The sequence below is a fragment of the Cnephaeus nilssonii genome (assembly GCF_951640355.1).
Source record: "Cnephaeus nilssonii genome assembly, chromosome: 15".
NCBI lineage: Eukaryota > Metazoa > Chordata > Mammalia > Chiroptera > Vespertilionidae > Cnephaeus > Cnephaeus nilssonii.
Window position 1 is genome coordinate 10,939,816 of NC_137086.1, and position 25,675 is coordinate 10,965,490.

The following is a 25,675-nucleotide window of genomic DNA, read 5'->3' on the forward strand; positions in this document are numbered from 1 at the left end:
TTTACAGAAAGAAATGCTGAAGCTCAAGCACCATCCTAGATTAATAAAAACAAACTCATTAGAGTGGGTCCTAGCCATCAGTATTTTGAAAAACACCACAGGTGACTATAATGAGCAGCCAAGGTTAAGAACCACTAATATGACTGATACTGTGTGCTGTCCAAATGCAATAAATCAATCGCTCTTTTATACTTTATAATTTACTCTCAGTAACTTTGTTAGATCAGAATTAAAAGCAAGGCATACATGGTAAACCAGTGACCACAGGCAGCAATTCTAAGTCATAATCTATATTTATTAAAACGCTCTGACTGCTACTAAACTGTACAATTCTAATGGTAAGTTTTACAGTATGTAAACACTTTTCAATAATGCTGTTTTTTAAGAAGTTCTTAGTGATTCTTTTCACTGTTAGTTTTTATTGAGGTTGGGCAGTAATAAAGAGGTTATCTCACTGCTTACCAAACCATAATTCATAGCATCATAAAATAACTCTAATTCTATACTCTACTTTTAGAGAGCTTATTAGAATTTTAATTTGAATTCACCTACAATTACTGAATCAGAATGTTTGGGAATAGGGCCTAAACATATGTACTCTTTAGTTTCCCAAGTGACTTTAAACCCTTAAAAGAAACATATTGTTGAACTCTACCTGGAGCCAAACCTGAATACATAAGTTCCTGATAAAAGTCTAGCAATGTATTTCACAAAAGACAGCTAGTTTTACCTTATGGAAATACCCTGCCCTTTGTCTTCCAAAATTGCTCAAATACCCACTGAGGTACCAATAGGCCCTCAGAGAGGCTCGAAGTGCATACACATGCTAGGAGACAAGGTAGAACACTTACCTTCTGAGAGTCTTTCCTTCCAGCCTTGGGCTGCTGAAGTGAAGAACTCATTGTTAAGGGCTGAACCATTTAGCTTCATCAGACCATCTGGACCAACCTGGGTCAAAGAGTAAGCCAAGGAAAGCTTACAAAGAAAGCCAAACGTTTCATGTGGAATATGACTTTTTATTTTTTTTTTTTAGAAAAGAATGTACGTACATTCAATTTTATAGAAACATGACTATATCATATTATGCTGCTTATTATGGACACTACTGTTATAAAGTAATCTTTTTTCTAAAAAATTGCCCTAACCGGTTTGGCTCAGTGGATAGAGCGTCGGCCTGCGGACTGAAAGGTCCCAGGTTCGATTCCGGTCAAGGGCATGTACCTTGGTTGCGGGCATATCCCCAGTGGGGGGTGTGCAGGAGGCAGCTGATCGATGTTTCTCTCTCATCGATAGTTCTAGCTCTCTATCCCTCTCCCTTCCTCTCTGTAAAAAAATCAATAAAATATATTTAAAAATAAAAATAAAAAATTTATTTCCTTTTTACCTCTTTTCCCTACTTCCTCTCCTTTCAGTTCCATTCCCCACTGATTAATTATACTAAAAAGAAAACATCTGCAAACAAATAAATTCATAAGTAAGAGTTTTTCTTCTGAGAGGTTTATTATTTGTTTTATAAAACTGTGACAAAGTTACATACACTGCTCTGAATCTCACTTGGTTCAGGAATACATTGTGGAAGTCTCTACAAGTCCACTGGTACAGTTTTAGCAACTTTGTAAAACCTGCATATTATTTCATTGTATAATGTACCTCAATTCATTTACCAATTTCCTATGCATATACAAATACTTTGTTTCCCATGTTTTCCCATAATCAACAAAGCTGCAATATGCATTCTGGTAAAGATGAATATACTAGTGCTTTTATTTCTGTGGGATAGGTTCTGAGAGCAAAGAAATATTTATGTGTTATTAGATATTACTTTCTAAAAAGGCTAAAACAATTCACATTTCTACTAGAAATATAGGAGTATACCTTTTAACCTGTAAACAATAGATATGAAGATGCTATTTAATTTTTGCCAACCCAATGGGTTTGAAATGGTAAAAATTTCCTTTATCCGCCAAAACCGGTTTGGCTCAGTGGATAGAGTGTCGACCTGAGGACTTAAGGGTCCCAGGTTCGATTCCGGTCAAGGGCATGTACCTTGGTTGCGGGCACATCCCCAGTGGGGGGTGTGCAGGAGGCAGCTGATCGATGTTTCTCTCTCATCGATGTTTCTAACTCTCTATCCCTCTCTCTTCCTCTCTGTAAAAAATAAAAAAATTTCCTTTATCCTACCTAGAATGTTGTGCATCTTTTTGTACTTTCATTGAATATTTTTATTTGCCATCTTGTAATATGCCAATTCCTATCATTTGCTCATTTTTCTATGAGGCTGCTTATTTTTATTATCAACTTGTGAGAATCCTTTACTATTTATAGTAAAACTGTCACGTCAAAAATATTTCACCCAATCTGTCTATTGACTTGATTTGTGATGTCATGATGTCTTGCCAAAGGTTTTAAGACTCTTCTTTATATTACAGATTTTTTTATTTCCTGTCCTGGTTTAAAAGCACAAAATCTCATTTAAGGGCATAAAACATAGTATCTGAAAAAAACCTGGATGGAAAAACTTAATAAAACTGCCATTCTCCCCAAAGTTAATATCTATATTCCTATAAGAATCCCCATGCAGATTTTCTTATTAATAAAATGACCTTAATATTCACATGGAAAAAAGTAACAAAATTGAGAGGGGGGAAATTGCCTTTTCAATTGCACCTGTAAAGTACATACCACATGTAAATATATAGAACATATAACACAAATGGTATTTCAAACTGTAAGAAAAAGATGGTTATACAAGTATGTAGTTTTGGAACAACTGGTTATCTATTCAGTAGAAAATAAAGTTGAACCCCAATTTTGGGGCAATACAAAAATAATTCTAGATGAATTAAAAACCTAAATGTTAGTTTGAAGTAAAAACAATTTTTTGAAGAAAATTTAAGTAACTACGTGGACATGCTGGGGGGAAAAAAAACTCTCATTAAAATGTCAAGATTACAAATTACATAAAAATATTCTTATTTTTTTGTTTAGTACCTTTGATACCACTTCTTTATGGGTATAAATAAAAAGCTATTTTAAAAGATTTAAGGAGTTCAAAAGGGGATGAGTGAAGGAAGCATTAGAATGGTTATAAAACTGCTTCTGCTTGAAATCACGCACCTGTCGATCCACCTCTGGAAGTAGTAAAAGCAGTCGCTGTTGGCAATCTCCAGGAAGGACTGAAAAGGTGTGCTTGTTGATCAGTGCTCGAAGATTTGTATTAACCAGAATGGAGTCTGGTGTCTCAACATCAATTTCAGCACATTTAGTCCTTTTCATTTGCCCTACAAAAATATGAAAAAGAATCATTTGGGCCTCCTTCAAATTCCTGTTTATATCTAAACTACAGCATTTTCTGCAATGCAAATAAATAAATAAATAGACATCTATAATTGTGAGTATTTTAAATGTCACATTATGAAGAAGTAACACTTAAGGCTCTTAGAAATTTCTTCTAAGACTAACAAAGCAAGTTTTGTTCATTCATAAAGGATAAAAAAATACAATTTATCTTCTCTGCAAAAATAGAACAAGGTCTATAAAATTGAACCTTCTGCCATACTAAAAGTACATTTTATATATGTTTGAGAATTGGTTATTTCCCAAATAGAATTGAGGAAGTTTATGATAAATAACATACATATAAAATTTGATTTAAAAAATTCAAATCTATATATAAATTATACTGAGGCCCTTGTTCTCTTCCCATGAGAATTTTTTCAACAATTTGAATTTGCATTATCTAATAACTAGAGGCCCGGTGCACGAAATTCATGTGTGGGAGGGGGGGAGTTGTCCCCTCAGCCCGGCCTGCACCCTCTCCAATCCAGGACCCCTAGGGGGATGTCCGACTGCCGGTTTAGGGATGGGGCCTAAACCGGCAGTCGGACATCCCTCTCGCAATCCGGGACTGCTGGCTCCTAACTGCTCGCCTGCCTGCCTGATCGCCCCTAACCACTCTACCTGCCTCCCTGATCGCCCCTAACTGCCTCTGCTTGCCGTCCTGGTCGCCCCCCAACTGCCCCCCGCTGACCTGGTCGCCCAATTGCCCCCCTGCAGGCCTGGTCGCCCCCTAACTGCCTCTGCTTGCCAGACTGATCGACCCCTAATTGGTTCCCTGCCAGCCTAGTTGCCCCCTAACTGCCACCCTGCCAGCCTGGTCGCCCCCTAACTGCTCCCCTGCTGACCTGGTTGCACCCTAACTGCTCCCCTGCTTGCCTGGCCGACCCCTAACTGCCACCCTGTCAGCCTGGTCGCCCCCTAACTGCTCCCCTGCTGGCCTGGCCACCCCCTAACTGCCCCCCTGCCGGCATGATTGCCTTTAACCACCTCTGCCTCGGCCCCTGCCACCGTGGCTTTGTCTGGAAGGAAGTCGGACATCTGGAAGATGTCCAGTCAACCCGGTCTAATTAGCATATTACCCTTTTAGTAGTATAGATCTTATGATTGAATAGCTCGGCAGTTTGAAGAAATCTGTTCACAATCAGAACATTACAGTCTTTTAAAAGACTGACAGATTTGAGGTAAACCAAGTTTTAAAATGTAAATGACAAAAAATATATATATGTATATATGTACATATATATAAACTAATGTGAAAAATATATTTGCAAGCCATGACAAAAGATTCTTCATATTAAAAGTGAATTTATAAATCAATATGAAAAGGACAAATATCACCAAGAGAAGAATAAGCAAAGGGAATTAATAGGCAATTCATAGTTGACTAACTATAAACAGAAGCTAAGGTATCAACACTTACAGGAATACCAGTTAAACCAATGAACATTTTTTTGTCTATAAAAATGCAAACTCTCTCTCACACTTTCTCTCACAGAGTTATTGTTGGTTATTTGTATAATGCTTCCAATAAACCTAAAAAAAAGGCAAATATTGCAATATAATGACAGGACTATGTTGAGGAAAAGCAAAATCACTTTCAAATATTGCTGGTGGTGCTAAAATTAAAATAATCCTCTCTAATAAAATGATAATATGCAAATTAACCATCACTCCGCTACATAAGCCACACCCACCAGCCAATCAGGGCGAGTATGCAAATTAACCCCAATCCAAGATGGCTACAGCCACAGAGAGCAAGGTTTCCTAGGTAACAGAGTAAGCCAAGCTTTCCATAGCCATTGCAGGCCTAAGCCTCCACTCAAGCTACAAAGTTTCAATTATAGAAGGTAAACAAATTCAAACAAATGGCGGCAGAATGGAGCTTGAGAGAGCAGGCCAGGGTTGCCGGCGGCAACAGGGGAAGCAAAGCTTTCCGCACACCCTGGCTGGGCTCACCCGCTTAAGGCAACAAAGTTTCAATTGTAGAAGGTGAATTAACTGCCACAGAAATGGCTGCCGGAGCCCCAGGCTTGGCTCCGCTCCAGGCTACAAAGTTTCAATTGTAGAAGGAAAATAAATTCCAGATACCAGGGCCTCCCCTTGGGTTGCCAGGGGGCGTGGCCAGCCTGCAAACCACCACAGGCCCCTCGCTCAGGCCGCCCCACACCCCAAGGGAACCCCCACCCTTATCTGTGACACCCTTCAGGGCAAACCAGCTGGCCCCCACCCGTGCACCAGGCCTCTATCCTATCTAATAAAAGAGTAATATACAGATTGATCATCACTGCAACACACAATATAGCTGCCCCCATGTGGTCAAAGATCCTGCCCCCATGTGGACACAAGATGGCCAGCAGGAGAGGGCCGTTGGGAGGCACCCAGCCTGCAAGGGAGGGCAGTTGTGAGGGACCAGGCCTGCAAGGGAGAGCAGTTGAGAGGGACCAGGCTTGCAAGGGAGGGCAGTTGGAGGTGATCAATCCTGCAGGAGAGGGCAGTTAGGAGTGACCAGGCTGACAGAGGAGGGAAGTTGGGGGCAAACAGGCTGGCAGGGGAGCAGTTAAGCATCAACCAGGCTGGCAGCAGAGTGGTTAGGGGGTGATCAGGCTGGCAGGCAGAAGCGGTTAGGGGCAATCAGGAAGGCAGGCAGGCAAGCAGTTGGGAGTCAGCAGTCCTGGATTGTGAGAGGGATGTCCCAGATTGGAGAGGGTACAGGCTGGGCTGAGGGACAACCCCCTGCCATGCACGAATTTCGTGCACCGGGCTTCTAGTCTTTTAGAAGAAAATATAACATATACAGCAAAATTTTAATATGCATAATAATCTAGGATCCAGAATTCTACATTTAGAAATACCTGCACAAAGTTACACAATCCTGGGTGTGGGTAACCTCTGGCTCCTGGCCTAAATATAAGCAAAAGTAATTCTTTTAAGAGGAAAGGATTTCCCTTAAATTAAACCCATAGGATCCTTACAAATTAAAATCCAGCACTACCTCACAATCAGAAAGTACGCCACTATGACAGAGTCAGCAGAAAACAGAAAGAAAAAATTAAGACGTAAAACTACTGCTATTACTGAAACTGGCACATACTAGTATATAGAATATAGGATAGCTATGTATAAAATTATTTAAAATCTAAAAGATGTCATTGTAAAGATGAGGATAATTAGGAATGAAACAAAGATTTGAAAAAATAAACAGGACTTCCACAAGTTAGAATAAAAACTGTCAAAATCAGATACTATGACTATATTAAAGAGCAGTTTAGACTCTGTTTAAAGTGGGGGGGGGGTGCTATAAGCCTCTCTAATAAAAGGATAATATGCAAATTAACCATCACTCCGCTACATAAGCCATGCCCACCAGCCAAGCCACGCCCACCATCCAATCAGGATGGTGAGCCAAGGCCGGTTTGGCTCAGTGGATAGAGCATCGGCCTGCGGACTGAAGGGTCCCAGGTTCGATTCCGGTCGGGGGCATGTGCCTTGGTTGCGGGCACATCCCCAGATGTGCAGGAGGCAGCTGATCGATGTTTCTCTCTCGTCAATGTTTCTGGCTCTCTATTCCTCTCCTTTCCTCTCTGTAAAAAATCAATAAAATTTATTAAAAAAAAATAAATAAATAAAATAAAATAAAGTGGGGGGGGGTGCTATAAGCCTCTCTAATAAAAGGATAATATGCAAATTAACCATCACTCCGCTACATAAGCCATGCCCACCAGCCAAGCCACGCCCACCATCCAATCAGGGCGAGTATGCAAATTAACCCCAGCTAAGATGGCTACCATTGGGTTTCCCCGGCAACAGAAGAAGCTAAGCTTTCCACACACTCTGGCAGGCCCAGGCCACCACTCAAGGATACAAAGTTTCAATTATAGAAGGTAAACAAATCCAAGCGGCAGACAGGGATCCAGCAGGAGGCTTGGCTCCGCTCCAGGCTACAAAGTTTCAATTGTAGAAGGTAAATAAATTCCAGATACCAGGGCCTCTGCTTGGGTCACCAGCAGCTTGGCTGGCCTGCAAACCACCACAGGCCCCTTGCTCAGGCCTCTCCACGCCCCAAGGGAACCCCACCCTGATCCAGGACACCCTTCAGGGCAAACCAGCTGGCCCCCACCCACGCACCTCCTATCTAATAAAAGAGTAATATGCAGATTGACCATCAATCCAACACACAATATGGCTGCCCCCATGTGGTCAAAGATCCTGTCCCTATGTGGACACAAGATGGCCACCACAAGATGGCCAGCAGGAGAGGGCAGTTGGGAGGCACCAGACCTGCAAGGGAGGGCAGTTGGAGGCAATCAACCCTGCAGGGGATGGCAGTTAGGGGTGACCAGGCCAGCAGAGGAGGGAAGTTGGGGGCAAACAGGCTGGCAGGGGAGCAGTTAGACATCAATCAGGCTGGCATGGGAGTGGTTAGGGGGTGATCAGGCTGGCAGGCAGAAGCGATTTAGGGGCAATCAGGAAGGCAGGCAGGCAAGCAGTTGGGAGCCAGCAGTCCTGGATTGTGAGAGGGCAGTCGGACATTTCTCGAGGGGTCCCAGATTGGAGAGGATGTAGGCTGGGCTGAGGGACACCGCCCCCTCCGTGCACGAATTTCATGCACTGGGCCTCTAGTCTAAAATATATATAGCCAAACAATTTACCCAGAATATAACAAAGACAGAGAAGATTAAAGATTTTGAGAGCTTTACAGAAACATGAATGATAGAATGAAATCTAACGAATGCTTGATTGAACAAAAGGAGAAAATTAAGAGAAAGAAAGCAATATTTAAAAAATTGACAGTAGTACATTTACCAAAACTGATGAAATTATAGGAAGGATGGGCTAGAATACAATGAAAAAAGGTAAACATTTAGATAAATGTACATCAACATTGTTGCATAAAAAAAAATAGTAGCCTAGTGTCTGATTTGCGAGATTAAGAAGAGAAATGTCAGATAATCTTATATAATAAAAGGCTAATATGCAAATTGGCCAAACGGTGGAATGATCGGTCACTATGATGCGCAATGATTACCAGGGAGCAGATGCTCAACGCAGGAGATGCCCCCTGGTGGTTAGTGCACTCCCACAGGGGGAGCGCTGCTCAGCCAGAAACTGGGCTCATGGTTGGCGAGCATAGCAGCAGTGGCAGGAGCCTCTCCTGCCTCTGTGGCAGTGCTAAGGATGTCTGACCGATGGCTTAGGCCCTTCTCCCAGGGCAAGCGAGCCTAAGTCATCGGTCGGACATCCCCTGAGAGCTCCTGGACTGCGAGAGGGTGCAGGCCGGGCTGAGGGACCCCCCTCCGGACCCCGCCGAGTGCACGAATTTCATGCACCAGGCCTCTAGTATTATTTAAGTCCAGATATAAAATATCAGTGCTAAATTTTTGTAAAGCACTACTGTTTTGGAGAAAAATCAAGATGATTACTTTTAAGAGTAGATCTTAAAAGTTCTCATTACAAGCCCTAACTGGTTTGGCTCAGTGGATAGAGCATCAGCCTACAGACTAAAGGGTCCCGGGTTCGATTCAGGTCAAGGGTACATGCCTGGATTGCAGGCTCAATCCCCAGTAGGAGGCATGCAGGAGGCAGCAGATCAATGATTCTCATCATTGATATTTCTATCTTTCCCTTCCTCTCTGAAATCAATAAAAATATTTTTTGCAAAAGAAAAACAGAAGACAAAGATCAACAAATAAATAAGACTGTAAAAACTAGTCCAAATAGATTAGCAATTACAGTAAGTGTAAATGGATAAATCTCACTGAATAAAGGAGACTGTCATATTAAATTACAAATTTTAAAAATTCAGCTAGCTATATCCTCTGTACAGAGATACACCTAAAACATAAAGACACAGAAATGAACAAAGTAAAGATATATCAGGGAAAAACTAATCAAAGAAAAGCTGGTGTACCTTATAAGACACTTTAAGTAAAAAAACCTAATCAACGATTGATAAAGTAAATAAATAGTGATAATGATAAAGGGTTCAATCCATCAGGAGGATTTTAAACATAAAAATACCTAGTATCAGATATGTAAAAATATGTGACATAAAAAATGATAGAACAACAGGGAGAACTGGACAAAGCCACCAGTAAGATTTCAACACATCTCTCTCAATTATTAATAAATCACTCATACTAAAGACGGGATGGGGGGAAGCTGAGATATTTTTCAGATTGACAAGTTTGGTCCAATAAACACAGAATTCTATATAGTATTCATTACCATTATTCCAAAAACAATATCAGTAATTTTTCTTTAATCCTCACCCAAGGATATGCTTATTAATTTTAGAGGGGGATGGGAAGAGAAAAAGAGAGAGAGAAATACAAATATGACACAGAATATCGATTGGTTGCCTTCCATACATGAACCCAAAACCTAGGTATGTGCCCTGATTCAGAAGAGAATCCACAACCTTTCAGTATATGAGTCAATGCTCCAACCAACTGAGCCACACTGGCCAGGACACATCTCAGTAAATTTAAAGTAATATTAGTAGTAATAACACCAACAACGATAAATAACAGCAACAGTAAACACTTATATAGGGTCTCCAAAGCACCAGGCACTAAAATTGTGACTTTAATTGAATTGAATATAGGCCCCCAAAGGAAGAAACTTTGTTCTGTTCATTGCCACATCTCTAGGGCCCTAAACCTGTGCTTGGCATATTAGTATACCTTCTGCAAGTATTTGTGTAATAAATGAGTATTTTTAATCTTTGGCAGTGGGATTAATGATCAAAGGGCATATTCAGTTTATGGCAGATACTATCTCTAAGAAAAATACAACAATTCATTACCACACCTGGAATCAAATGAGATTTTTATAAAGAAATTGTCTGGGGGAAAAAAAAAAGTTGTCTGAAATTCTATTCTCAAACCTAATAATTTGGAAAGGTCTGGAATATATAAATGAGTGTAGAGTAGCTTTTCTTTATAATTTTGTCAGCATTTCTATACAATCTTTTAGCTTCTATGTTGCTTCAGAGATGTCTGCCATTCCAATTCTTGAATTTTTATAGATGAATTATTTTTTTCTCTCTGGAGGTTTTTTTGCAAATCATCTCATGTCCTGGATGTTTTGAAATTTCAAAAGAATGTGCCTTGGGATAGGTTTCCTTTTATTCGTGTTTCTTGACGCCAATTATGTACTTCCAGTCTGAAATCTGTGGCTTTCAATTCCATGGAATTTTCTTGTATTTTATCTCTTAATATTTACCTTCCTTTCAATTTATTTTTTTATTTCTGACAGCATAGATTAGCGTTCTAATATTCTTACCTCCTCTCGCATATGAAACTCACCTTAGACCTACCTATGCGCTGAGAAATTTCTTCACCTTTAACATTTTGTATTTCTATTATAGTTTTTTATTTCTGCTACCACATTATTTAGTATCCTAGAACTCTATTTTCGGATATTTAATATAGTATTCTATTCTTTCATGGATACAATATCATCTTTTAGTTCTTTCTATAGATATTGCAGTTTTAAAATATAGAATTGTAAACCTGAAACCTATGTAATTTTATTAACCAACTAGAGGCCCGGTGCATGAAATTCATGCACTGGGGGTGGGGGGTGTCCCTCAGCCCAGCTTGCACCGTCTCCAATCTGGGACCCCTTGGGGGATGTCCAACTGCCAGTTTATCGGGCCTAAACCAGCAGTTGGACATCCCTCTCACAATCCGGGACTGCTGGCTTCTAACCACTTGCTTGCCTGGCTGCCTGACTGTCCCTAACCACTCTGCCTGCCAGCCTGATAGCCACGCCCACAAGCCACACCCACCATCCAATCAGAGCAAGTATGCAAATTAACCCAAACCAAGATGGCTACAGCCACAGAGAGCAAGGTTTCCTAGGTAACAGAGGAATCCAAGCTTTCCGCCTGCCCTGGCCAGGCCTAAGCCTCCACTCAAGCTACAAAGTTTCAATTATAGAAGGTAAACAAATTCAAACAAATGGCGGCAGAATGGAGCTTGAGAGAGCAGGCCAGGGTTGCCGCCGGCAACAGGGGAAGCAAAGCTTTCCGCACACCCTGGCTGGGCTCACCCGCTTAAGGCAACAAAGTTTCAATTATAACCCCAAGACAAACGGCTGCCGGCCTCGGAGGGAGCCCCAGGCTTGGCTCCGCTCCAGGCTACAAAGTTTCAATTGTAGAAGGAGAATAAATTCCAGATACCAGGGCCTCCACTTGCGTTGCCAGGGGGTGTGGCCGGCCTGCAAACCACCACAGGCCCCTCGCTCAGGCCGCCCCACACCCCAAGGGAACCCCACCCTGATCAGGGACACCCTTCAGGGCAAACCAGCTGGCCCCCACCCCTGTACCAGGCCTCTATCCTATCTAATAAAAGAGTAATATGCAGATTGATCATCACTGCAACACACAATATAGCTGCCCCCATGTGGTCAAAGATCCTGTCCTCATGTGGACACAGGATGGCCATCACAAGATGGCCAGCAGGAGAGGGCAGTTGGGAGGCACTCGGCCTGCAAGGGAGGGCAGTTGAGAGGGACCAAGCCTGCAAGAGAGGGCAGTTGGAGGTGATCAACCCTGCAGGAGAGGGCAGTTAGGGGTGACCAGGCCGGCAGAGGAGGGAAGTTGGGGGCAAACAGGCTGGCAGCAGAGTGGTTAGGGGGTGATCAGGCTGGCAGGCAGAAGCGGTTAGGGGCAATCAGGAAGGCAGGCAGGCAAGCAGTTGGGAGTCAGCAGTCCTGGATTGTGAGAGGGGTCCCAGATTGGAGAGGGCACAGGCTGGGCTGAGGGACAACCCCCCTCCGTGCATGAATTTCGTGCACCGGGCCTCTAGTCAACCTATAAACCAGGAGATCACAGTTGAATTCCCAGTTAGCTCACCAGTTGGGGGCTCGATCTTCCATGTGGGTTGTGCAGAAGGCAGCCAATCAATGATTCTCTCTCATTATTGATATTTCAATCTCTCTCTTGCTCTCCCTTTCTCTCAGAAATCAGTAAAAAAATATTTTTTTAAAAAGGTTGTTTTAAATTTTCTTCTTTCTGAATGGTCTGTTTCTTCTGAGTCTATATTTCATATTTTGTCCTCACAATGGGATTTTCTTCAAAGGTGATCCTTAGTAGGCATAATTAAAAGATAGGCACTTAACCCTTTGCACTCGCTTGCTTTTTTCTCGAGCTGCTACCGATGCTAACCATGTCGAGTCACACTCGACATCCAAGTGCAAAAGGTTAAAAAGGCTGGATGAAAATTTTGTGTGGGTTTTGTAGACTGGAGAGCACCACAGAAATGTGACCAAGATGATTTCTGTTTAGTAGCAAATCTATAAATGTGCCTGCAGATTTTTTTCTGAGGTTATTTCATTTTCTTAGTTACCAATTCACCAATCTCCTGCTGGAGCATAGTTAGTGTGGTAGTAGAAATATGCCTCACTACTAGTATTCTGGAAGTCAAACAAGAGGATCACTCTTCAGTATTCATATTTTACTTAATTTCCCCAACTCCAGTACATTGACTCATTGTCTGCCCTCTGCTATGTGTAATATCTCTGAATTGGAAATCTATATGGCTTAATTTCACTTCAAAATAAATCTATCTCCTACTTAGTTGGGTGAGGCATCAAACTGTTTCTTACTAACTTTTTATTTTTAATTGACTTATAGAAAGAGAGGAAAGGAGAGAGAAAAAAACATTGACTTGTTATGATGCTCTTAACCAACTAAATATCTGCCTCACCCTCTCTACTATGATCCATTATATCTCCAATTCTGGAACCTTTCTGGTAGTCTATAGCCTTAAGCTGGCTTGCTTATTACTGGCATCTGCTACTCAGCTCTGTGAAATACCCATCCAGTTTTCATCTTTCAAAGTTGTTGACATCTGTTATCTCCTTGTTTTCTTCACCCTTATGGATTTAGGCTTTTGTATTTCCATATTCTCATTTTTTGTGAGATTCAGAGGGAGCAGAAAAAAAAATGTTCAGTTTGCCAGGTTTAATTATAAGCTCTTTCTGTACAGTTAGAAATAAAACGTAAATAATGCCAGACAAAGCAACTTATGATCAGAAAAATAAATAAACCACAAAAATGGCCTGATAACAGATCTTATTCTGAATAAAGTTTGGTAAGGACAGGCCAGGACAGGAGGGACATGAAAATGGTCAAGACCTCATAGGTGAACAGGAAGTAAAATTAAGACAGGCAGCTGATGAATTTCATATACTGCGTTGATAAATTAAGTTGATAAAAACATGAAGTCTTTGTAAATTAACTTACTTGTGTGGAGTCTGTCAGACCTTTGGAATGACTTCTTCCCCAAGCCTAACAGCGGATTTTCCACTTTAACGGATGAAGAAAAGCTAGAGTTTGAGTTCTGGGAGCTGCTTGACTGTCCATCAGATTGCTTTCCTTCCCATACTGCCAGGGAAAAATATATAAAAGACTGGTGACATTAAAGTTATAGATAGAAACCAATTAATCAAACAATTAAACCATTCAACACTAACTAAAAGTAGTTATGTATGAGGCAAGGTGTTTTGAGTCTGAGAATTAAGCCTCGAAAAAAAGTAAAATCCTGCCCGGTTGGTGTGGTTTAGCAGTTAAGCGTCAACCCAAGAACCAAGAGGTTGCTGGTTCTGTAGCTGGTTTGATTCCTGGTCAGGGCACATGCCGGGGTTTCAGGCTTGATCCCCAGTGGGGGGCATGCAGGAGGCAGCCGATCAATGATATTCTTCTCTTATCGATGTTTCTATCTCTCTATCCCTCTCCCTCTCTTTAAAAATCAATGAAAATATATATTTTTACAAAAGGTAAAATCCCTTATTTCCTCTCAGCACATTACTGGCTTTGGGTGGTAAATTTCCTTCCTAACATAAATGCAAAGTTCTGCAAGACACAGTTTAAATCTGGCAGGCACATATAATTAACTGGCATCAAAATGAATTGCATAATAAAATACAAAGTCTATATTCAGACCAGTTAATAAGTAAGCAACAACAACAAATCTAAAGGCCTGTAGGTCTGTCCAATGGAAATTCAAAGGCTGCATATATGTTTAGTAAGACCTTTTCTTTTTACTTTTTTTGTTAAATATATTTTTATTGATTTCAGAGAGGAAGGTAGAGAGAGAGAGAAACATCAATGATGAGAGAGAATCATTGATCGGTTGCCTCCTGCAAGTTCCACACTGGGAATGGAGCCCGAAACCCAGGCATGTGCCCTGACCGGGAATTGAACCTGTGACCTTCTGGTTCATAGGTTGACGCTAAACCACGGAGCCACGCCAGCTGGGCAAAACAAAACCTTTTGTTTCTAAAGGAGGTAGAGAAGAGAGTTCAGTTTGAGCATCTTTTGGAAACATCAGCTTTCTAAGGTTATTGATCAGCAGCTTCCAAATATTACTAAGACATCTTGGAAGTTACATTACTCACAGATTTCATTCTAACATACAAATCCCACTTATGTATTTTTTAGTAACTGCATGAATATTTGCATAAATTTTCTGTTTACCTTGGAAAGATTTACTAGTAAGTCAATGATTTAGCAGTGCAAGAATTATGTAAATAAATATAATAATTTAAAAATAAATGCTATAGTATACAAATTGGAAAACCAACATGAAACTACCAGAAAAAGAAACTTCCATTGATTAAAGATTAAGCAAAAACAACAAAACAAAATAAAACAAGACAACCAAAACCCCCCTAGAGACAGACAATAGTATGGTGATTATCAGAGAGGGGGAGGCAAGAGAGGGTAATGTGGAGGATAAATGGTGTGGAAGGAGACTTTACTTTTGGTAGTGAACACACAATACAATATACAAGTGATGTAGTATAGAATTGTTCCCCTGAAACCCATGTAATTTTATTAACCAATGTCAACCCAATAAATTCAATTAAGAAATAAAATAAAATAATAAAAGTAAAGAAACTTCCATTGAAAAGACACTCCCATCTACCTACCAGATTTGGCAGTCGCAGAGTCACTGGCAGCTTTGACAGCCTTCAGAGAGAGATGCTGACTGGAGGAGAGGGCCATACTTGGCCGGCATTGCTGCTGCTGCTTCCGCTGCTGCTGCTGCTTTAGAGCCTAGAAAGAGAAAACTGACTGTGAGAAACAAGACAATCAGTTTCAGTAATAAGACAAAGTAAATGACCTATTAAGTGGTAAAGAGCATGCAATTTTTTGCTATTACAAACTTCAATGCAAATATTATTCTGTGTGTTTATGTATATACTAGAGGCCCAGTGCACAAATTTGTGCACAAGCGGGATCCGGCTGGCCCGTCCCATGGGAGCCCATAGGGCCGGGCCGACAGGGGGAGGAGGGGCCCGTGGGCAGTTGGCTGGCTGGCCCCACCCATGATCAGGGTGTTGGGAGCCAATCAGGGGTGGGGCTGGCCGGGGGGAGGGGCCGATTGGAGCCTAGATCAGGCTGGTTGGCTGCTGCGGTGCGCATCATAGCCACCAGTCATTCTGGTTGTTCTGCCTTTCCGGTCGCTGGGCTTTTATATATATAGATATATATGTATGTATTTTTCTTAATATTAGTTCTAAAATGTTCAACTGTTTAGTTATGGGGTGTATATTTAAAATTTTAATAAATAAACCCTGGCTGGCGTGGCTCAGGTGGTTGAGCATCTTCCTATGTACCGAGGGATCGCCAGTTCAATACCAGATCAGGGCACATTCCCAGGTTGCGGGCTTGATACCTGGTAGGGGGTATGCAGGACACAGCTGATCAATGTTTCTCTGTCTCATCCATGTTTCTCTCTCTTTCTCTCCCTCTCCCTTACTCTCTCTTTAAAAATCAATAAAAACACATTTAAAAAATAAAAGAAATAATTAAGTTTTAATAAACGTTACAAAATCTGTCTCCTAAGTAACTACAATAATTTATATTCTACCGACAAACTACAGTAACCATTTTCCCACACACTTGCCAATGCTTGATATAATTAAAATTTTTATACCGATCTGAGAATTAATAGTAGTCCACTATTTTCATGTTTTCTTAACTACTAGTGAGTTTCTATTTACTGACCATTTGCATTTCAAAAAATCAAAAGCTAATTCTTAGAAAAGCCCAATAAAATAGACAAACTATTGGCTAGTAGCGTTGAGGGGGGAAAAAGATCCTATATAATAAAACCCTAATATGCAAATCAACCAAACGGCGGAATGACCAGTCGCTATGACACGCACTGACCAATAGGGGGCAGACGCTCAATGCAGGGGCTGTCCCTGGTGGTCAGTGTGCTCCCACAGGGGGCACGCCGCTCAGCCAGAATCCAGGCTCATGGCTGGTGAGCGCAGCAGAGGTGGCAGGAGCCTCTCCTGCCTCCGCGGCAGCACTAAGAACCGCCGAGGGGTCCCAGACTGGGAGACAGCACAGGGCGGGTTGAGGAAACGCCCCCCCCATGTATGAATGTACATGCATGAATGTCATGCATGTACATTATAAATGGACAACAGTGAAGAACAAAAAAGAGACATATAAGAATACTATGTACAACTTTATACCAATATTTGAAAAAATATCAGGTGAAATGGATCACTTTCTAAGAAAAATAAAATTCCAAATTTGGCTCCACAAGCAGAAAACCAAGAGACTAGTAAAAGCAGATAAAGTAAAATTGAAATGCTACAAAAACAATTTTAAAAAGTGAGATTTACAGAATTTTCAAGAAAAAGATAAATTACTCAAAATTTCCCCAAAAACCTAGAAAAATACAGGGTGTTCCAAAAAATGTATGCACACTTTGAATAATTATTAATTCCAGTAAGTTAAATCTGAAAAGAAAGAAACATCAATGGAGCTATCAGCTGTTGAAGTGTGTATACATTTTGGGGGGACACCCTGTATAGAGAGCTACACAATTTAGTTTAGGATGTTAGAACAATCTTGATTCCAAAATTGTTTCTGGATAGTACAAAAGAAAAAACAAACAAACTCTCAACAAAATCCAAGCTAAAATCTTTTTTTTCCCCAAGCTAAAATCTTAAAAAAGAAAATTCCATAACATATTTAAAAATATATAACAAACATACAGTTTATTTTAGAGAGCTAAGTATAGATAAGCATAAAAAACCTAGCCCGGCTGGTGTTGCTCAGTTGTTAAACATCTACCTATGAACCAGGAGGTCACAGTTGGATTCCCAGTAAGGGCACAAGACAGGGTTTCGGGCTTGATCCCCAGTAGGGGGCATGCAGGAGGCAGCTGATCAATGATTCTTATCATTGATGTTTCTATCTCTCCTTCACTCTTCCTCTCTGAAATCAATAAAAAATAAATCTAGTCGTGGAATTTTGTATGTTACTAGATTTAAAGAAGAAAGCCACCTGATTATCTCAATAAATGCTGAAGAAACAAACCTGAAAAATTCAACAACTATTCATAATTTTTAAAATGAACACATACACAAACAAAAACCTCTTAGCAAATTAGGAACACATAAAATGTGATAAAAAGAGTATATGCCACAAACAAATGACACAGAGATACATACATTATTAAATCCTAATCGGGAAACTGCATGAAATTTCTCCTTAAAAGAACATGTCTTTCCAAGAAATTTTTAATGGCTGCCAGAGTCATGCATTTTTAATGTAAGAGATTATACTTCTGATAAACAGAGACTAGCATAATTACCTGCTTTAGTGCCTTCTTGCTGTGCTTCTGTGATGGAGATATGACTTTACCTGCTGGAATTGTGGGTGATGGGCAACCTGACTGGGGAGAGGATGGCTGTGACAGTCTAGATGATACTAAGGGGGAAAATGACAATGAAAAATTTGTTATCAGAGTTGATATCAAGCACCATGCCTTCCCCAATCATATTCTGCTACCTGTATTAAGAACTGTGACCAAACACTTTTGGGAAGGATCTTCTTTTTGGAGTTCTACGGCAAACAGCCTCCCTTTTCAGTTTATATCCTCAGAAAGCTCTAGTGAAGGATGATAGGATGGGGAAGGGGTGGGTGTTAGTATTCATACCTTTTCATTCTTTAATTTTTCAAAAGAATTGATTGAAGAAACAGGAAGCAGAATATAAACCATTAGTCACCAAATTAGATAAACTTAGAAAAGATTCTAGAGCCTGTTGGACAGTATGTATGTTCTTAAGGTAAATCTAACAACATGATATAGTGGAAGAAACCTGGATTGATAGAATAGGTCCCAGTTTTCCCTATCTTTAAAATAAAGGCAATAAGGCCATTCCACCGCAAAAACTCTACTACAGCTTTAATACTGATATTTCCACATCTCTTAAATCAATAGTTTTAGGGCTACTAGGGTGAGGACACTTGAGGATTTCTCTAATGGAAGCAATGTAGGTTGACAAAATGTAAACCACTCTCTACTTCATTACTAGCTGTTTTATACCCCAGAGCTTAGCCCAACATTAGTCTTATGTGAATGAGGGTCTTCCCCTCCAAGAGCCTATACCTCTTATAATAAACTTTGGTTTAACAGTGCATTATCTATGATGAGATAAATTGTTGATTCAGACCCCTTAACAATAAAAATAAAATAATCACTACTGCTAGTGATGACTTTGAAGAGTGCATGCTTACTAATGCCTTCTCCTTTAATAGTAGTTGGACTGAAAAGGCTTAATAGCAAAATGGAATCCCATAGTGTGGGCTAAAGAGCTTTAAGATACCAAATCAGGTATGTTGGTAGGTAGCTACCTAACATGAAAATGCAGAAGCATGGTTCACTGGAATACAAAAGTTTGGAAATAGAGCATTTCAATTGTCTCTTAGATATCCTAAGAAAAGAATACACAGTAAATAACATTTTAAAGAGGACAAGAGCAGAGAATATTAAAATGACTTATCTACGTAGCTTTAGCTTTATATTTCGACCCTTATGATATAGTTCAGTGGTCGCCAAACTTTCAGACCTCACGGACCACTAAATTCATAATTTTAAATCCCATGGACCACTAATATTTTTTTAAAAAGATAAATACATTTGTAAAATAATGATTAGAGCACTTCCGTTTTAATATGAAATGCACCTATTTAATATAACATTATACTTATTTAATCATAATATCTTCAAAGGTTGTTTAATTATAACAAATTTATTAAAGTAAGTTTTATTTTTACAAAATAATTGAAACTTATTTAAGTACTAGAGGCCCGATGCATGAAATTTGTGCATGGGTAGGGTCCCTAGGCCTGGCCGGCAATCAGGGCTGATCTGTGGGGCGACCAGCGGGGCCAGGGGGGACCCCGCTGGTACCTGCCTTGGCTGGCTTGGGACCTGTGGGCTAGGGGCAGCTCCTGTGTTGAGCGTCTGCCCCCTGGTGGTCAGTGCATGTCATAGTGACTGGTTGTTCCACCGTTTGGTCAATTTGCATATTAAGTCTTTTATTATATAGGACTATAGGCCCAGTGCACGAAATTCGTGCATGGGGGGGGGTGTCCCTCAACCCAGCCTGTACCCTCTCCAATCTGGGACCCTCGAGGGATGTTTGACTGCCCATTTATTTATTTATTTTAAATATATTTTATTGATTTATTACAGAGAGGAAGGGAGAAGGATAGAGTGTTGGAAACATCGATGAGAGAGAAATATCGATTAGTTGCCTCCTGCACACCCCCTACTGGGGATGTGCCCACAACCAAGGTACATGCCCTTGACTGGAATCGAACCTGGGACCCTTCAGTCCACAGGCCAACGCTCTATCCACTGAGCCAAACAGGTCAGGGCTCGACTAACCGCTTACAGGGATCGGGCCATGGGGGTGTGGCCAGCCTGGGTGAGGGGCTGATGACTGTTTGCAGGCTGGCCACAGCCCCTTCAGGGTGGGGGGTCCCGCTGGGGTGCCTGGCCAGCCTGGGTGAGGGGCTGATGGTTGTTTGCAGGCTGGCCACACACACCACCCACCCCCCCCCCGCCGGTGACCCAAGCTCCCAGCCCCTCCTTTTTTTCCTTTTCTTTTTTTTTTCCAGCACCTCCTTGAGCGGAGGCTAGGGCTGACTGGAAGCAGGTATATGGGATTTATTTATCTTCTATAATTGAAACTTTGTAGCCTTGAGTGGAGGCCAGGGCAAGCGGGAAGCTTGGCTTCCTCCATCACCAGGGACAACCCAAGCCTCCTGCTCACTCCAGCTCTGTGGCCACCGCCATCTTTGTTGGGTTAATTTGCATACTCACTCCTGACTGGCTGGTGGGTGTAGCGGAATGATGGTCAATTTGCATGTTTCTCTTTTATTAGTGTAGATTACACATTTTTAGAGTGTGATATTTACTCCTGTTGGCTTGAAATAAGTTTATGGATTTTTGGCTCCAATGCCGTTACTGCACGACAGGGAGCCATATTTATTTCAAGCCGAGATTGGTACTGAGTTTTAATTGCTGTGATAGATGAAAATGTTTTTTTTTCGCATAAATATGTTGTTGAAAATTGAATCAAAATTTTCACTCCCCAATGGGTATTCACTTTTAATGGAGATCCAAAAATGAGGTCTTGGTAAGGATGACTGGAATTTAGCTTTGAGACTGTTGTCGGATGATAGATGGATGTGACTTTCTTTTTCATTCATGCTTAAATTCCTATCTTCAATGTTTGCTGCAAATGGATCTATTATCCACACATTGCCATGCCTGGGATCTTCATTCTTTGTGTAATAACGACCAAAAGATTCTGTGAGTGATTGTAAGTGCTGTTGAACAATGTTTACCACCTCTGCAGTTGACATCCTTCTCTCTTAAATATTCATCAAAGTTTGAAAACATTTGCAGATCTTCTTCAGCCAACCGCGTTTGCCACAGTAATATTTTCTTTTGAAAAGCATCCATTTTACCTCGTTAGATTGAACACATCCTTAAATTGTCCTTGCAAGGATATGTTTAGTTCATTTAATAGCAAAAAAATATCTGCCAGGTATACAAGCTTGGCTACCCACTCATCATCAGAGAACAGTTCTTGTTATTTCGATTATTCTGCCGCTGGAAAAATATTTTGACTTCTTCGTGCAGGGCGAACAGTGTTGGACATATGTTTTGAATTCTTCTTGGTTCATATATAAACTATAACTTTATGTTTAACTTTCTGAGAAACTGCCAAATTGTTTACCAAAATGGACACACCATTTTAACAGTTCTACCAGAAATGTAGAATTTCTTCTAATTTCTCCACATCCTTGCCAACACTTGTTACTGTCTTTTTGATTTGACCAATGTTTTTAAAGGGACATAATGAAAATAAAGTTTAAAAGTATTAATATTTAACTAGGTTTATTTTGTTTTTAATGATTTGCATATATCTGAGAATATACATTTTCTCACCTGCCTCAAAGCCCTTTCTAACAAACAAAACCACAAACATATCTCAAAGCCAACTGAACTAAAGCATAAAGATTCCAGGACCCACCAGTGAAGCAAACTCAAATATACATCGATGTGAGAGAGACACATTGACTGGTTGCCTCAAACATGAACCTCAACTGGAGCCGGGATCGAATCCATGACACTACATTGCACTAAATGATGCCCTAACCATTGAGCACACCAGCCAGGCCTAGAGTAGCACTTTTAATTTCCTTCATGAACTTTTCCTTTGCATTCAAAATCTGCCTAAGTGTTTGATGCTCTTGCCTATCTCAGCTTTGTACGTACCTTCCTTACTAAGTTTAATATTTCTAGTTTTTTACTTAAAGTGAGAGATGTGAGACCCTTCACTTGAACACTTAAAGGCCACTATAGGGTTATTAAGTGGCCTAATTACAATATTATTGTGTCTCAGGGAATAGGGAGGACAAAGGAGAGAAACAGAAATGAGGAATGGCCAATTGGTGGAGCCATTCACTTATTGGTGAAGTTCACCATCTTACATGGACACAGTTTGTGGTGCCCCAAAACAATTACAATAACATCACAGATAACCATAACAAATATAGTAATAATGAAAAAATCTGAAATATTGTGAGAATTACCAAAATGTGACACAGGAAGCAAATGCTGTTGGAAAAATGGCATTAACAGACATGCTCAACACAGGGTTGTCACAAACGTTCACTTTGTAAAAAAAAAACACGTAGCATCTGTGAAGCGCAATAAAGTGAAGCGCAATAATATGAGGTATGAGAGAATAGAATGGAAGAGAATTCTTTTGACCTATATACCAATGGTTAGAAATAAATTGAACTAATATAAACTCTATTGAGTAGAAAAATAAATCAAAGCTAGTATATTAACTCAGATACTAACTGGACAAGTGGATAAAGCCAACAGGAAAGACAAGAGGATAAAACCAACAGAAAAAGGTCTATAAACAAAAATATATTTTTAAAAAATACATTTTTATTGATTTCAGAGGAAAGAGCAAGGGAGAGAGATAGAAACATCAATGATGAGAATCATTGACCAGCTGCCTCCTGCATGCTGCAACCCAGGTATGTGCCCTGACCAGGAATCGAACCATGACCTCCTGGTGCATAGGTCGACGCTCAACCACTGACGCTCAATGCATGCTGGGCAGGCATTATAAACAAAAATCTTGTTCCTCTTGGTATGTGGCTACGAAAATTTGAGTCAGCAGTGTTGCCATTCTCAGATCCATACTACATATCTTAATTTTCCTAAGAAGTTACTTTATGTACATCTCCAACCTATAAATAATGGAGACTAGCAATAAAGATTAACAGTCTGATCCCAACTTCTTTCCTCTTTTTTTCCCCCACAAATTCCCTCTCTTCTAGCCAAACTTTTCTTCCTATGGTTTCTTGAAAACACTGTACACACACTTCCACCTTCTTGCCTTTACATATATTTTCTTTCCATGATATGTCCTATCTTCACTAGAAATTATACTCTCAAGGGGAGAATATATTAAATCTTTCTATGTCTCATATAATACTCACTAACCCAGGTAAAGCTAACTACTCTCTTTTCTAATTCTGTCATAATATGATAAACACAAACACTTGCTACTTATTAGTATTTGCTAATTATCTGCTTATTTCTATACCTCTAGATATGGGTGGAACCCACACCTTATTCAAATTGTTCTCCCAAATACCTGGCAAACGATACATAATGGGAAAAGATTAAATGTAGCAAATAGTTTAAATAGAGACATTTCTTTAGCTTTATAAATAAAGAATGACCTAAACAATACTTCTCAATATTATATCCTGATCTACTGGTTCTCCAATGTGAACTGCTCAACATATTAAAAGCACTCATTAAAAAACATATTTAGAATCTGGTTAGAAACAAAAATGTTTCATATAAACATATAGACACAACAACAGATCAACAAATTCTAGTCAAAAGATCAACTGTTACTATTTGATTTAAAAAAACAAACAAAAAATGTTACCCAAAAAATCAAAGAGCAACCCAGTGGAGAAAGCTTTAAAATAAAGTGGTTTCAGAAAAACATTTAAACTTGGTGCTCATTAAAGCCAGTTTTGCATAATTTACTAAAGTAGTTTCAGGTTGTTGGATAGTTATGTACCACCCACTGAATATATGTGCAGAAGATACTGCTTTTCAGATATATTATAGCACTGAGAATTTCCCATTTCAATGGATAGTTATTATATTGAATAACATCAACAGGATATGGACTATTCATATTAAATACATTTGAATTTAAAGCTTTAGTAAATAATCATTGATATTTTATTTTCTCCTAAAAACATTCAATGGGCTCCTCTTAAATATTAGATGCTATCAGAAATAATGAAGCAGTAATATAAAAATTAAAACTTAGCTTTATATAGATGAAGGCTTAATAGTTGAAACAATTATAGCAATTGAAGTTTCCAAAATTGTTTTATTTACAGGATAGTCTTTCTTGAGGGGAATTTCATTTCCAGAAGTAAGATTGTTACAGTTCTAAGCACCTTCTTCCCACAGCAAGTGTAGTCTACTCCAAACTGGGCAGACTAGCTCCTCGTGATATTCAAACAGTCCCATAATCAAAGATGGAGAGGCCATACCTGAATACCTTCCCTTGCTTCTGGGCACCCTAACTATCCAAGTCCTAATAGTGTAGCCATCTTTAATACATGACAGCTAAAACCTCCAACTCAGCCACCAACCACTCCAGAAGAGAAAAAGAACATCTCTCCCAATGGTCTCTCCCCACATAAGTTAACTTTGTCCAAAGGAGGTTTTTCTCCCTATTATTCTTTTAAAGGAGATATTTCTATACATAATCATCCCCATTCAGCAACTTAACATATAAATAAATGTTAGAGGACAGGGAGGACTATGGTATTTCAACTAAAAACACAATATACTGTATATATCAAATTCCTGACTTAAAATAGTTCTGGACAAGCAGTAAAATTAACATTAGGTCATGCTCCTGGAAAGAGCTAGCAATTTCTTGTAGGTGAAAAGATACATTTCACATTTAATGTTTTTCTTAAGACACTTTAAAAGCATACTAAAATCTGAAAAACTTTTTTCTTTTAGAAGATAAAAATAATATTTCTGCAATTGCTTCATGCTACAGTATTTATATTTTATTTGGGGGAAAAGGCAAAGACTTACTTAGCTATGATCCTACCAAAAAAAGCAACAGAAAAAGTTGATTTTAATAATTTTTCTGGAGTCATTCCACCTTACCTTGGCTTGGAATTTCATAAAGTTCTTCTCTGAACATTGTTTCCTGTCTGAAAATTAAGTACCAAAAACTACAAGCTTCTAAGTTCTTCCACTTTACATGGAAATCAATAAACTAGTTTTAATATTGGGCTGAATTTCAAAGTTCTGTTCTCTATTCCTACTTGGCTGAAAGGTACAACTATATCAAGAGAGTTTCTATCGATTTTCAACCAGAAGTATCAGTTTTGCTGTCAGAGCTCTTTATTTTTGTACATAAAAGGAAGTGGGTTTTGATATTATCTCAATGTTCTTCCTGTCTTACAATGCATTTGAAATAAAGTGATGTCAGATTGAGAGGAAAAGCCCTCAATAAGAAAAAGGAATAGGCACAATTATTTTGCTTTACCTTTTTTAAAAACTGCAACTGATTTAGAGCTGCTCTGCTGCAAGCTGCTCCTGTCACTGCTAACTATAATTTTCACTTTAATTTCACTGGACTACAAGAACATTCATAAATACATAGCATATACCTAAAATGTCCATATCTGTACCATGTGTGACCCATGAATGAAAGATTAAATCATTCTTCACTATTGGTAGCCCTGCATTTATCCATTTCTTAAGAATATCAGCCGAGACCGGTTTGGCTCAGTGGATAGAGCGTCGGCCTGCGGACTCAAGGGTCCCAGGTTCGATTCCGGTCAAGGGCATGTACCTTGGTTGCGGGCACATCCCCAGTAGGGGGTGTGCAAGAGGCAGCTGATCGATGTTTCTCTCTC

The 25,675-nt window shown here is 39.8% G+C and overlaps 1 protein-coding gene across 8 annotated transcripts in view; it reads right to left on the minus strand.

Moving 5' to 3' along the window:
• Window positions 1-25,675, minus strand: part of ASXL2 (ASXL transcriptional regulator 2) — a 79,716-nt gene that overhangs the window by 14,072 nt on the left and 39,969 nt on the right. For 7 of the 8 annotated variants that reach the window (XM_079792718.1, XM_079792719.1, XM_079792720.1 and 4 more), the window contains 5 exons: window positions 17,970-18,085; window positions 15,280-15,406; window positions 13,592-13,732; window positions 3,118-3,281; window positions 852-948 (listed from right to left, as the gene is read on the minus strand). In XM_079792718.1, the coding sequence (XP_079648844.1) occupies window positions 852-948; window positions 3,118-3,281; window positions 13,592-13,732; window positions 15,280-15,406; window positions 17,970-18,085 (645 nt within the window). Of the gene's footprint in view, window positions 1-851; window positions 949-3,117; window positions 3,282-13,591; window positions 13,733-15,279; window positions 18,086-18,166; window positions 24,444-25,675 lie in introns of those variants that run through there. The other variant, XM_079792725.1, reaches the window with a different exon arrangement.